This window comes from Rhinoderma darwinii, chromosome 1, assembly GCF_050947455.1.
Source record: "Rhinoderma darwinii isolate aRhiDar2 chromosome 1, aRhiDar2.hap1, whole genome shotgun sequence".
Classification (NCBI taxonomy): domain Eukaryota; kingdom Metazoa; phylum Chordata; class Amphibia; order Anura; family Rhinodermatidae; genus Rhinoderma; species Rhinoderma darwinii.
The window spans coordinates 645,048,056-645,062,420 of record NC_134687.1 but is presented as its reverse complement, the minus strand read 5'-3'; the positions used below and the strand labels follow the sequence as shown (position 1 = coordinate 645,062,420).

The window sequence follows — 14,365 nt, the reverse complement described above, 5'->3', positions numbered from 1 at the left end:
GTTGGCAATTTCTCCCAGAGTGGAGTGTGGCAGTAGCTACAAGGGGGGGGGGGGGGGGAATGGCAGTAGCTACAAGGGGGGGGGGAAATGGCAGTAGCTACAAGGGGGTGGGGAATGGCAGTAGCTACAAGGGGGGGGGTGGCAGTAACTACAAGGGGCTGTGTGGCAGTAACTACAAGGGGGTGTGTGTGACACTATCTACAAGCGGGGGTGTGGCAGTATCTACATTATATCACCATGTAGTCTCATTAGCCTCCGTTATACAATCTTTTTTTAGTCCGGTGACCTCTTTAACCGCTTCCCGTCGTAAACAACTTTCAGATTTAAATTTTCATTTTTTCCTCCCCACTTTCCAAAAGCCATAACGTTTTCATTTTTCCGTCGATATAGTCCTATGAGGGCTTGATTTTTGCGGAACGAGTTCTAGTTTATCGTATCGGCATTTATTGTGCCATATAATGTACTGGGAAACGGGAAAAAAATATTTGTGGGGCAGAAAACGAAAAAAACTATTCCAGCATTTGTTTTTAGCGCTTTGTTTTTACAGAATTCACTGTACAATTAAAACATGTTAACTTTATTCTGTGGGTCAATAATATTACGGCGATACTAAATATATATATTTTTTTTCTATGTTTTACTACTTTACAAGGAAAAAAAGGAAATTTTACAATAAAATTTATTTTGTCGCCAAATTCCGAGAGCCGTAACTTTTTATTTTTTTGTCAATTAGGTGGTATGAGGGCTTATTTTTAGCGGGATAAGCTGTCGTTTTTAATGCTACCATTTTGGGGTTCATGCGGGGTTTTGTTTTTATTCCATTTTTTTGTGGGCAATGAAGTGACCAAAACATTGCGCTCCTGGCGTTTTTACCTTTTTTTTAATCTTATTTTATTTTTTACTGCGTGTACCGTGCGGGTTAAATAATGATATATTGTAATAGTTCAGACTTTTATGGATGCGTCATTACCAATTATGTTTATTTATTGTTTTACAATGCTCTAGTGGGAAAAGGAGGGTTTTTTTAACTTTTAATATTTACTAATGTATTGCAGTATATCGTCTTTCGGACAAGCTTCTATTAACCCCTTAATAGCACAAACATGGCAGACCAGGGGGCCTTCATTAGGCCCCCAGGCTGCCATAGCAAATATCGTCACCATGAGATTGCATTGCGGGGGGCACCATGAGCTCTTTCTAACTATTTAAATGCTGCGGTCGCTATTGACTGCAGCATTTAATGGGTTACACGATCCCACTCGTTACTGTGAAGTGTCGGCTGTAACATACAGCCGACACCCGCATCATATGGAGCGGGCTCACTGCGTGAGCCTGTTCCATACTTCCCCTGCCCGGATATGACGTAAGCATACGTCAAATGTCAGGAAAGGGTTAATTTATTGTTCTGGTAACTCCCTTTATAGAACTATATTGCTTGTAAAATGTACAAATGTTTTATACTCGCGTTCCATAAAAATTACACCTCACTGATTGGTAGAAAAAGTAAACATGTCGGGGGGGGGGGGACGGACGGACGGACAGACAGAATCTTTGCCCCGGGTGCTGGAGATCCTAGCTACACTTCTGCTATAAAGTCATTGAACGCAAGTTAATTTTACTTTTTTTTTTCTTGTCTGTTTAGGTTGAAAATCTAATTGATATTAAGGTTGAGTTTAAAGATGAAGCAGAAGAGGAGCCGGATTTAATGGCTGATCAGCAGTGTAAGGAGCGGGAGACGTTCATTAGTTGTAAAGAAGAACCTGTTTTGAGGGTCACCTAGATACAACTCCCATCATCTCATCATCACTTGTAAACTCTATTCCGCCACTGTGTGTTTTCTACAGATGGATCCAGTAGGAGAAATTCACCAGAGAGATGTCCCAGTCCTCTGTATTCCCAGGACTGTCCAGAGGAAAATCACAATGTCCCAGAGAATCATCAGGTAGATGAAGCTGAGCCCTATACCAGATCTATATAGGGGGGTGTGGAGCTTTTTGGTCCTGCGGTCATAGATATGGTCATAGATTTTGGTGGTTTCTTATATTGATCTGTTAGATTCTTTGCACTCTCTGCTGTATTGTACTGAATTGTTACATATGTGAAATCAGGGGGAAGATCTGACTAATATTAAAGCAGAGGATGAAGAAGAAGAAGAGCGAGTGAGGGGCGATCAACCGTGTAAGAGTGAAGTGGAGGAGGAAATTCCAGGAGGTGTTTCCACAGGTAAGTAATAATGAATTCAGAAAGTGAATTGGGAGGTTTGTTAAGGTGGGGTTCCTCCTTAGTTCTACATTACAGTAACACTTCAGACAATGTGTTATACATAGTGCAGGACCTGAGGGAGCTGTGACTGCACATAGAAGTTCTCTACAAGGTGTTCTATGATTCTGGCCATGCACTAGGCTTAGTGTCAGATTTTGGGAGGGATACCAGGAGCATTTAAAAATGACAATAATTCAATACACTAGTATGTCTGACGATCGCTGGTTCAAATCCCCTGCAGGGACTAATGAAAAGTGTTAAAAATTGTTAAATTCTTTAGTGGTGTACAAAAAATAAACAAAAACCCACCTTTCCTCTAAAGTATTGTAAAAAAACTAAATTGGTATCACCGCATCTGTAAAAGTCTGATGTATTTCAATATAACATTATTTAAATCGCATGGCGAACACTGTAAATAAAATTAACCCGCCAGAATTGCTATTTTTCTTGGTCACCTTCACGCTAAAAAATTGGAATGTGCCAATAAAAACTACAGCTCGTCCCACAAAAATAAGCCTTTAATCTGCTCAATAAACAAAATTTAAAAAAATAAAATAAAAATAACCCGCAGGATAAAGTTAACATGTAAATTTTACAGAACAGTGAATGCCATATTTAAAAAAAAAAAAAAATGCTGTTTTTTGATCAGTTCGCTTAAAAAAATGGAATAAAAAGTTGCATGTACTCCGTGGCGGATTAAGTAGACCAGGGGTCTTAAAGAGGCTCTGTCACCAGATTTTGCAACCCCTATCTGCTATTGCAGCAGATAGGCGCTGCAATGTAGATTACAGTAACGTTTTTAAAAAACGAGCATTTTTGGCCAAGTTATGACCATTTTTGTATTTATGCAAATGAGGCTTGCAAAAGTCCAAGTGGGCGTGTTTAAAGTAAAAGTCCAAGTGGGCGTGTATTATGTGCGTACATCGGGGCGTTTTTACTACTTTTACTAGCTGGGCGTTCTGACGAGAAGTATCATCCACTTCTCTTCAGAACGCCCAGCTTCTGGCAGTGCAGACACAGCCGTGTTCTCGAGAGATCACGCTGTGACGTCACTCACAGGTCCTGCATCGTGTCGGACGAGCGAAGACACATCGGCACCAGAGGCTACAGTTGATTCTGCAGCAGCATCGGCGTTTGCAGGTAAGTCGATGTAGTTACTTACCTGCAAACGCTGATGCTGCTGCAGAATCAACTGTAGCCTCTGGTGCCGATGTGGCCGACACGATGCAGGACCTGTGAGTGACGACACAGCGTGATCTCTCGAGAACACGGCTGTGTCTGCACTGCCAGAAGCTGGGCGTTCTTAAGAGAAGTGGATGATACTTCTCGTCAGAACGCCCAGCTAGTAAAAGTAATAAAAACGCCCCGATGTACGCACATAATACACGCCCACTTGGACTTTTGCAAGCCTCATTTGCATAAATACAAAAATGGTCATAACTTGGCCAAAAATGCTCGTTTTTTAAAAATAAAAACGTTACTGTAATCTACATTGCAGCGCCTATCTGCTGCAATAGCAGATAGGGGTTGCAAAATCTAGTGACAGAGCCTCTTTAAGCACGCGGCCCCTGGGGCTGTCATTTGTGGCCCGTGAGACACAGAGCCGCTAGCACAGACTCTGCTCCGGCACTCTGGAATTCCCTGACATTGCTGTCCACATATGGACAGCGATGTCTGGGGCTCCCCAGAGCTGGTGTCCAGTGCAGAGCGCTAGTATAGGCTCTGCTCCGGGAATCTGTGGAATTCCCTGACATCGCTGTCTATGTATGGACACACTATGTCTGGGACTTCCCCAGAGCTGGAATCTGAGACAGAGCGCTAGTATAGGCTCTGCGACGCTGGGGACGTCTCTGACATCGCTTTCCATACATCGACCGTGATGTCAGGGGCTTCCCCAGAGCAGGAGTCCCAGTGATGTCAGGAGCACACCTGGAGTCCCAGGAAAAGCCTACTAGCGCTCTGCCTGGGACTCCAGCTCTGGGATTGCCTCTGACATCCATGTCCATATATGGATAGTGATGTCAGGAGCAGAGCTGGAATCCCAGGCAGAGTGCTAGAAACAGCTCTGCTCCGGGACTCCAGCTCTGGGCAAGCCCCTGACATCACTGTCCATATATGGACACTGATGTTAATGTCATCCCCAGAGGTCTAGCGCAGAGCCTATACTAGTGCCCTGCTCTAGGACTCTTGCTCTGTGGTTGCCCCTGGCATCACATTCCGATCCAGGAGGATCCCCTGAAGTCACTGTGTATGGACAGTGACGTCAGGGGCTCCAACAGTAGAGGAATCCCCAGCCAAAGCGTCGGCAACGCTCTGGCTGGGGATTCCACTCCTAGAGGGAGCCCCAATGGAGCTATCTACACTACCGTTCAAAACTTTTGGGTCACTTAGAAATTTCCTTATTTTTGAAAGAAAAGCACAGTTTTTTTTCAATGAAGAGAACATTAAATGAATCAGAAATACACTCTATACATTGCTAATGTGGTAAATAACTATTCTAGCTGCAAACGTCTGGTTTTTAATGCAATATCTACATAGGTGTATAGAGGCCCATTTCCAGCAACCATCACTCCAGTGTTCTAATCGTACGTTGTGTTTGCTAACTGTGTTAGAAGGCTAATGGATGATTAGAAAACACTTGAAAACCCTTGTGCAATTATGTTAGCACCGCTGTAAACAGTTTTGCTGTTTAGAGGAGCTATAAAACTGACCTTCCTTTGAGCTAGTTGAGAATCTAGAGCATTACATTTGTGGGTTCGATTAAACTCTCCAAATGGCTAGAAAAAGAGAGCTTTCATGTGAAACTCGACAGTCTATTCTTGTTCTTAGAAATTAAGGCTATTCCATGCAAGAAATTGCCAAGAAACGGAAGATTTCCTACAACGGTGTGTACTACTCCCTTCAGAGGACAGCACAAACAGGCTCTAACCAGAGTAGAAAGAGAAGTGGGAGGTCCCGCTGCACAACTGAGCAACAAGACGAGTACATTAGAGTCTCTAGTTTGAGAAATAGACGCCTCACAGGTCCCCAACTGGCAGCTTCATTAAATAGTACCTGCAAAACGCCAGTGTCAACGTCTACAGTGAAGAGGCGACTCCGGGATGCTGGCCTTCAAGGCAGAGTGAAAAAGAAAAAGCCATATCTGACACTGGCTAATAAAAGGAAAAAATTAATATGGGCAAAAGCACGCAGACATTGGACAGAGGAAGATTGGAAAAAAGTGTTATGGACAGACAAATCGAAGTTTGAGGTGTTTGGATCACACAGAAGAACATTTGTGAGACGCAGAACAACTGAAAAGATGCTGGAAGAGTGCCTGATGCCATCTGTCAAGCATGGTGGAGGTAATGTGATGGTCTGGGGTTGCTTTGGTGCTGGTAAAGTGGGAGATTTGTACAAGGTAAAAGGGATTTTGAATAAGGAAGGCTATCACTACATTTTGCAATGCCATGCCATACCCTGTGGACAGCGCTTGATTGGAGCCAATTTCATCCTACAACAGGACAATGACCCAAAGCACACCTCCAAATTATGCAAGAACTATTTAGGGAAGAAGCAGGCAGCTGGTATTCTATCTGTAATGGAGTGGCCAGCGCAGTCACCAGATCTCAACCCCATAGAGCTGTTGTGGGAGCAGCTTGACCGTATGGTACGCAAGAAGTGCCCATCAAGCCAATCCAACTTGTGGGAGGGGCTTCTGGAAGCATGGGGTGAAATTTCTCCCGATTACCTCAGCAAATTAACAGCTAGAATGCCAATGGTCTGCAATGCTGTAATTGCTGCAAATGGAGCATTCTTTGACGAAAGCAAAGTTTGAAGGAGAAAATTATTATTTCAAATAAAAATCATTATTTCTAACCTTGTCAATGTCTTGACTATATTTTCTAGTCATTTTGCAACTCATTTGATAAATATAAGTGTGAGTTTTCATGGAAAACACAAAATTGTCTGGGTGACCCCAAACTTTTGAACGGTAGTGTACTTGGGGGGGGGGGGGGGGGTGGGTGTGGCAGCATCTGCGGAGGGCACTGTGGCAGTATGTACAGAGGACACTATGGCATTATCTAGGGGTGTGTTGCATTATCTACAGAGGGCACTGTTGCACTATCTAAAAAGGGGCTGCCCAATCTTGACGTGTGTCTGCCAAACAATGCCAACTAAGCTGCCGGACTGCATTTATCGACACTTAAACGGGAAAACTGGATAGCGGTATTATTATAGTAATGTAGTATTATAGTAGATCAAATAACTAATTGATTAACAATAATATTGTATAAAATTTGAAAGTAATGCGGCCCGTCAACTTCCCATTTTTTGTATATGTGGCCCAGTTACCCGGCCGAGTTTGAGACCCCTGAAGTAGACCATAGGCCCTGGGCTGTTACCCAAACTCGGGCCCCCCTTCTCCACCGCCACATTGCCGCACCGTATCTATTGTTAATACCACCTTTTTATGCGAGCATTAACAAATGGGTGTTAGGATTCCCTTGTCACAGGGCTATGTCTCTACATACTGACAGTCTCCAACTATTGCTGACCGTATCACACTGTGTAGGGACACATCCACCTGACAAGGGGAATAGTAACATGCATTTATCTATGAGTCCTGGACCACACAAAGTCTTTATGAGAAATGCAAGGATTTCCTATAATAAACATGTTAGGAGAGGTGACCGATTCTCCATAAATCTAGTGACTCACAGGTGACGACTTCTCAGATTCTAGTAGTTTTTTTTCCTCTCTTCTTCTCCATCCGATCCAGACTTCATGATGACTTCTCCTGGCCACAACCCATTTCTGGAGTTTGCCACTCAGATATCTTCGACTCCTCACTTTTCCAACATTTCCACACCTACAAACGAAGATAAAATTATGGTGCCGCACACTGTGCCCCTGAATAAAATAGTACCAAACACTGTGAAGTAAAGCACCACATACACACAGCCCCCTGTAGATCGCGTCACACACAGCCCCTGTAGATCGTGTCACACACAGCCCCCTGTAGATCGTGTCACACACAGCCCCCTGTAGATCGTGTCACACACAGCCCCCGGTAGATCGCGTCACACACAGCCCCCGGTAGATCGCGTCACACACAGCCCCCGGTAGATCGCGTCACACACAGCCCCCGGTAGATCGCGTCACACACAGCCCCCGGTAGATCGCGTCACACACAGCCCCCGGTAGATCGCGTCACACACAGCCCCCGGTAGATCGCGTCACACACAGCCCCCGGTAGATCGCGTCACACACAGCCCCCGGTAGATCGCGTCACACACAGCCCCCGGTAGATCGCGTGTCACACAGCCCCCTGTAGATCGCGTCACACACAGCCCCCCTCTTGTATATACACCGTGTTCCAAATTATTATGCACATTGGATTTAAGTGTCAAACGTTTAATTATTAGTTTTTCAATTAAACTCCTGGATGGTATTGTGTCTTAGGGCTCTTTGGATCATTGTAATCAATCTCAGACGCCTGTGATAATTAGTTTGCCAGGTGTGCCCAATCAAAGAAAAACTACTTAAGAAGGACGTTCCATATTATTAAGCAGGCCACAGGTTTCAAGCAATATGGGAAAGAAAAAGGATCTCTCTGCTGCCGAAAAGCGTGAAATAGTGCAATACCTTGGATAAGGTATGAAAACATTGGATATTTCAAGAAAACGTAAGCGTGATCATCGTACTGTGAAAAGATTTGTGGCTGATTTCAGAGCAGACGGGTTCGTTCAGATAAAGGCATAATGAGGAAGGTTTCTGCCAGCCAAATTAATAGGATTAGGAGAGCAGCAGCTAAAATGCCATTGCAAAGCAGCAAACCGGTATTTGAAGCCGCTGGTGCCTCTGGAGTCCCACGAACCTCAAGGTGTAGGATCCTCCAGGAGGTTTGCAAGTGTGCATAAAGCTATTATTCGGCCACCCCTAAACAATGCTCACAAGCAGAAACGGTTGCAGTGGGCTCAGAAATACATGAAGACTAATTTTAAAACCGTGTTGTTTAGGGATAAGTGCCGTGCAACCCTGGATGGTCCAGATGGATGGAGTAGTGGATGGTTGGTGAATGGCCACCATGTCCCAACAAGGCTGCGACGTCAGCAAGGAGGTAGCGGAGTCATGTTTTGGGCTGGAATCCTGGGGAGAGAGTTGGTAGGCACCATTAGGGTCCCTGACTGTGTGAAAATGACCTCTGCAAAGTACGTAGAGTTTATGACCACTTTCTTCCGTGGTACAAAAAGAACCGTGCCTTCTGTAGCAAAATTATCTTCATGCATGACAATGCACCATCTCATGCTGCAAAGAATACCTGTGTGTCATTGGCTGCTATGGGCATAAAAGGAGAGAAACTTATGGTGTGGCCCCCATGTTCCCCTGACCTCAACCCTATTGAGAAACTTTGGAGCATCCTCAAGCAAAATATCTATGAAGGTGGGAGGCAGTTCACATCAAAACAGAAGCTCTGGGAGGTTATTCTGACATCCTGCAAAGATATTCAAGCAGAAACTGTCCAAATACTCACAAATTCAATGGATGCAAGAATTGTGAAGATGATATCAAAGAAGGGGTCCTATGTTAACATGTAACTTGGCCTGTTATGTTTTTTTTATTGAAAGAGCTTTTGATTTCTGTAAATATGAGCTCCTGATGCTGCAAATTCAACAAATTACCATTTTAGTTCTCTTTACAACCTTTAAAATGTTTTGATCTCTCTTGTGCATAATAATTTGAAACCGTGCATTTTGAGTTTTTTTACTTCTAAAAAAAAATCTTTTATCATTAGGAGATTTGTTCAATAAAATTAGCATTATACTCCAACGGTTGATGGCTTGAATATTATTCTGACTGTCATTTGCATCGACTATTTCGGAAAATCAGCGAAAAATAACATTTGCATAATAATTTGGAATGCAGCGTAGTGCCACACAGCGCTCCCTCTTGTATATAGTGCCACTCAGCGCTCCGTCTAGTATATAGTGCCACACAGCGCTCCCTCTTGTATATAGTGCCACACAGCGCTCCCTCTTGTATATAGTGCCACACAGCCCTCCCCTCTTGTATATAGTGTCACACAGTGCTTCCCCCCCCTTGTATATACTGCCACACATCGCTTCCCCCCTTGTATATACTGCCTCACATCGCTTCCCCCCCTTGTATATACTGCCTCACATCAATCCTCCCTGTATGTAGTGCTACACAGCACTCTTTTCCCCCCCCCCCTCCCCCCAAAAAAAATATTGTACTTACTTTGGCCCGTTCCCGCGACGGACGGAGGGATACACATCCCCCGGGACGCATGCACAGACCAGTGTGATGCAGTGACGTCTGCAAGATGGCCTGCGCAGGGATTCTTCACAGTGCCTTATAGGCTGCAGCCCCAACGTGGCCTGCAGCCTATAGTATTCATTTGTATCTGTGTCCTGAGGACGCAGATACAAGTGAATGTGGCTGTCGCTAGCACCGGTGCCCCCTCCGGTGCTAGCGACGCTACCAGACATGAGTGGGCCCGTGCGGTTATGTGCAGTTCTGGTGAGCAGCCCTAATGATGATCCGCCACTGCGTGTAGCACCTGTGTATGTGTCGTGCAGAGACACATAAACAGATGCTAATAAAGATGGCTGCCCCCACAAAAGTTAAAACATGAATAAATACAGTTACATTAGGGAACATATTCAAATAATTCAAAAAAAATAGGGCCATAACTTAAAGGCTATGTACACACTTAAAAACTTTATATTATATAATATATATATATATATATATATATATATATTTAATGTGTGTGATTGATTTTTATTAAAAAATATTTTTACTTTTTGAGATACAGCTGATTTGTATCCTGTATCCGTCAGGTCAACAGGACTGACGGGATAAGGGACACGTTTCTCTGACATGCAGGATCCACCTGTAATCTATTACATCTAAGATTATAATTTAGCGCAGGACACATGTCACTGATCCTGTCAGTCCAGCTGACCTGATGGATACAAAGCAGCTTTATCTCAAATAGTTCAAATAATTTTTCATAAAATGTAATTACAAAGTTACACCAAACACAAATTTTTACACCCTGATGTACTCTGCACAGATTACATATGCCCCCACTTTATAAACTGAATCACCAGTAATACCCCAAACAAAACTACTACCAAGCAAAATCTTGCTGCCAAAAGACACTGCCTCAATACTGATCCCTACACTGTGCCCAAACAGCAGTTTACTACCACACATATGGTATTGCTATAACGGAGAGAACCCTTTTAACAATTTTTGCGTGTGTGTCTCCAGTGGCACAAGCTGGGTACAACATATTGGACTATTTGTGAAAAAATTGCAATTTTCACTTTGTACCATCTGCAGTGCATCCATTTCTGGAAAACAACTGTGGGGTCAAAATGCTCACTACACCCTTTGATAAATTCCTTAAGGGATGTAGTTTCCAAAATGGGGTCACTTTTGGGGTGTTTCCACTGTTTTGGTCCCACAGGTGTTTTGCAAATGCAACATGGGCCCAGAAACCAATCCATCAAGATCTGTGCTCCTTCCCTTCTGAGCAGTTTTTGACGACATATGGGGTATTTCCGTACTCTGGAAAATTTTCTTAACAAATAAAGGAAAAAAAGCCCCCCAACATTTGTAAAGAAAATTAACAATTTCGAGATAAAACTATATATTATTGGGAAAAAAATTGCTGGCTTGATTGAGTGATGTGATATGTGACAGTTTTTTTTCAACCGTACTAACTATGTAATAGCTATTGACCGCGGCATCTAAGGGGTTAAACAAGTGGAATCAAAGTGATCTTTTATTACACTCGTTGCAGTAAGGTGTCGGCTGTATTACACAGCCGACACCTCCGTGTATGGAGCGTGCTCAGCCCGTGAGAACGCTCCATACTTCCCTTTAACGCTTTTTACGTACATGTAGGTGACAATGCGTTAAAGAGGCTCTGTCACCAGAATATAACTTGACTATCTCCTACATAATCTTATTGGCGCTGTAATGTAGAGAACAGCAGTGGTTTTTATTTTGAGAAACGATCATTTTTGAGCAAGTTATGAGCAGATTTATATTTATGCTAATGACTTTCTCAATGGACAACTGGGCGTGTTTTTACTTTTTACCAACTGGGTGTTGTACAGAGAAGTGTATGACGCTGACGAATCAGTGACTAATCAGCATCATACACTTCTCATTGTTCCAGCCCAGCATGATCCACAGCACAGTGTGATTGTGCAGTGAAAGAAGCTGGGCTGTTACAATGGGCTGTTACAATGAGAAGTGTATGATGCTGATTAGTCACTGATTGGTCAGCGTCATACACTCCTCTGTACAACACCCAGTTGGTAAAAAGTAAAAACACGCCCAGTTGTCCATTGAGAAAGTCATTAGCATAAATCTAAACTAGCTCACAACTTGCTCAAAAATTATAATTTTTTAAAATAAAAACCACTGCTGTTCTCTACATTACAGCGCCAATCAGACTATGTAGGAGATAGGGCACTTATAATGTGGTGACAGAGCCTCTTTAAGGTAGGGGTTTGTGTAATTTATTTTTGTTTTTTTAACTTTTATTTTTATGACCTTTCCATCAGAAAAGATATTTGGGCAAATTTTTATTATTTTATTTCTTTTACACTATACTTTTCTTCTGTAATTGGCGCTTTACAGCTGGGGAGATCAGCCCTGTTTATAGTGACTATTGTCACTGCTAGGGCTGTGCTGGGTCTAGTTAGAAACAGCAGCAGCCTCTTACTATCAGCATCTCAGCAATCATGTGACCAGTCACATGACTACCGGGATCAATAGAGGTAGCAGCGTTTATGGAGCGTTGTGTACGTGAGTACAGAGAAGACTAGTGGTAAAAAACACTTCTGTCTTCTTTCCAGGGTCCCCGGCAGTCTCTGACAGGCGGGCACCCGACATTTAGCTGCTCAATCACTCAGGCAGGTAGCTTAAACCTGCACTATATATACACCGTGGGCAGTCCTCAACCGGTTGAACATCATTTTATTTGTCAAATGAAATTAGAAAACTCATACATTTTTGTGATTGCCTTTGTACGTTGTCATTTATTTGGTTCTTCCATTACAAATCTTCTAATAAAAACAGCTGAGAAGAAAGATCCTCATTATAATTCTATATTTAATATGAGGCTGGGACAAGAATTAAGGAGCTTTTAGAAAACACACAAGGTTCCCATGACAACTCTGCACGCATGTCACAAGGGGATATGTTGTCTTCAGGATATTTCCATAGTACAACCTTAGGCTTAAATATCAAGCAATCAGATCTCCGCTATAATTTACGGTACACTAAATAGCTCTTTTGGAATATGTCTTCTTTAAATGGACACTAACTTTTCAAACAATTTATGGTAATCTGATAGTCTTCCTGATATATATCATCTTTGTAATATACTTACTGTTGCAATTTTCATAGATAAAACAGCTAAATTTATATGTGAAGTTAGTGCCACTGAATGAGAGACACACAGATGCTGTTGCCAATAGAAGTATTTTGAAGAGGGGAGGGGAAGCAGAAGTAGAGAGGATACATATGCTGCTGGTAAGAGTTATATGTCACCCCAGTGCTGGATTTTCTGCTACTTCTCCTTACTTCTGTATGATGTGCTCCATGCTGCTGCAGCTACTAAGGGTGTGCTACAGGTTGATAGTGGACCAGGGTGGTTCTCTTCTTTGTATGTTCAGTGTAAAGAAGACCTGATAGCAGTTAGGCTCCAGAGCCTGCAGAGGGAAAACTGCTAAAAAAAAAAAGCCAAATATAAGTCATGTAATGGCCAGAATTTTGTTACTTCTCCTGTACACACACATATAACAGATTTATTCTGAGAAGTCGTCTAAAAATTAGGTAATCTTTAAGGGTCTTTAAAGAGGCTCTGTCACCACATTATAAGTGCCCTATCTTCTACATAAGAAGATCGGCGCTATAATGTAGGCGACAGCAGTGCTTTTTATTTAAAAAACTATCTATTTTCACCACTTTATTAGCAATTTTAGATTTATGCTAATGAGTTGCTTAATGCCCAAGTGAACGTGTTTTTACTATAGACCAAGTGGGTGATGTACAGAGGAGCGTATGACGCTGACCAATCGGCGTCATGCACTCCTCTCCATTCATTTAGTCCGCGCATAGGGATCCTTTTAGATCGCTATGTGCTGTCTTATACTAACACATTAACAATACTGAAAAGTTTAGACAGTGAATAGACATTCCACGGGATGTCTATTCACAATCTCTGCACTTCGTTACTGTTTCTGTGGTAGCAAAGCGTAATCTTGCGAGATTACGCTTGCTTTGCTGTAAGTACCACAGAAACAGTAACGAAGTGCAGAGATTGTGAATAGACATCCACTTGGGCATTAAGCAACTCATTAGCATAAATCTAAAATCGCTAATAAAGTGGTGAAAATAGATAGTTTTTTAAATAAAAAGCACTGCTGTCACCTACATTATAGCACTGATCTCCTTATGTAGGAGATAGGGCACTTATAATGTGGTGACATAGCCTCTTTAAAGAGGCTCTGTCACCAGATTATCAAATCCCTATCTCCTATTGAATGTGATCGGCGCTGCAATGTAGATAACAGCAGTTTTTTTGTTTTTTTTTTAAACGGTCATTTTTGCCCAAGTTATGAGCAATTTTATATTTATGCAAATTAGCTTTTCAATGGACAACTGGGCGTGTTTTCTCGTTTTACCAACTGGGCGTGTATTGTGTTTTTACCAACTGGGTGTTGTGAATAGAAGTGTATGACGCTGACAAATCAGCATCATACACTTCTCATCGTTCCCACCCAGCTTCTTTCACTGCAGACGCAGAGCGTGACGTCACCCACAGGTCCTTCAACCCTGTCGTCGGACAAAGAAGACACATCGGCTCCAGGCGTCCAAAAGGTTAATATGCTCGTCTCTAGGGAGTTTGCTATGCTTACCTGCACATGGTGATGATGCTGCAGATTCAACTGTACCCTCTGTCGCCTGGAGCTGATGTGTCTTCTCTCTTCCGACGCCAAGGTTCAAGGACCTGTGGGTGACGTGATCATTCCCAGCCAGCTTCTTTCACTGCAGACACACAGCATGATGT

The 14,365-nt window shown here is 42.8% G+C and overlaps 1 protein-coding gene across 2 annotated transcripts in view; it reads left to right on the top strand.

The window, feature by feature from the left end:
* LOC142664069 (uncharacterized) overlaps positions 1 to 14,365 on the top strand; it is a 286,823-nt gene that overhangs the window by 261,659 nt on the left and 10,799 nt on the right. For both annotated transcript variants that reach the window (XM_075843106.1, XM_075843032.1), the window contains exons 6-8: positions 1,643 to 1,721; positions 1,845 to 1,942; positions 2,109 to 2,223. In XM_075843106.1, coding sequence (XP_075699221.1) covers positions 1,643 to 1,721; positions 1,845 to 1,942; positions 2,109 to 2,223 — 292 coding nt within the window. The remainder of the gene's footprint in view (positions 1 to 1,642; positions 1,722 to 1,844; positions 1,943 to 2,108; positions 2,224 to 14,365) is intronic.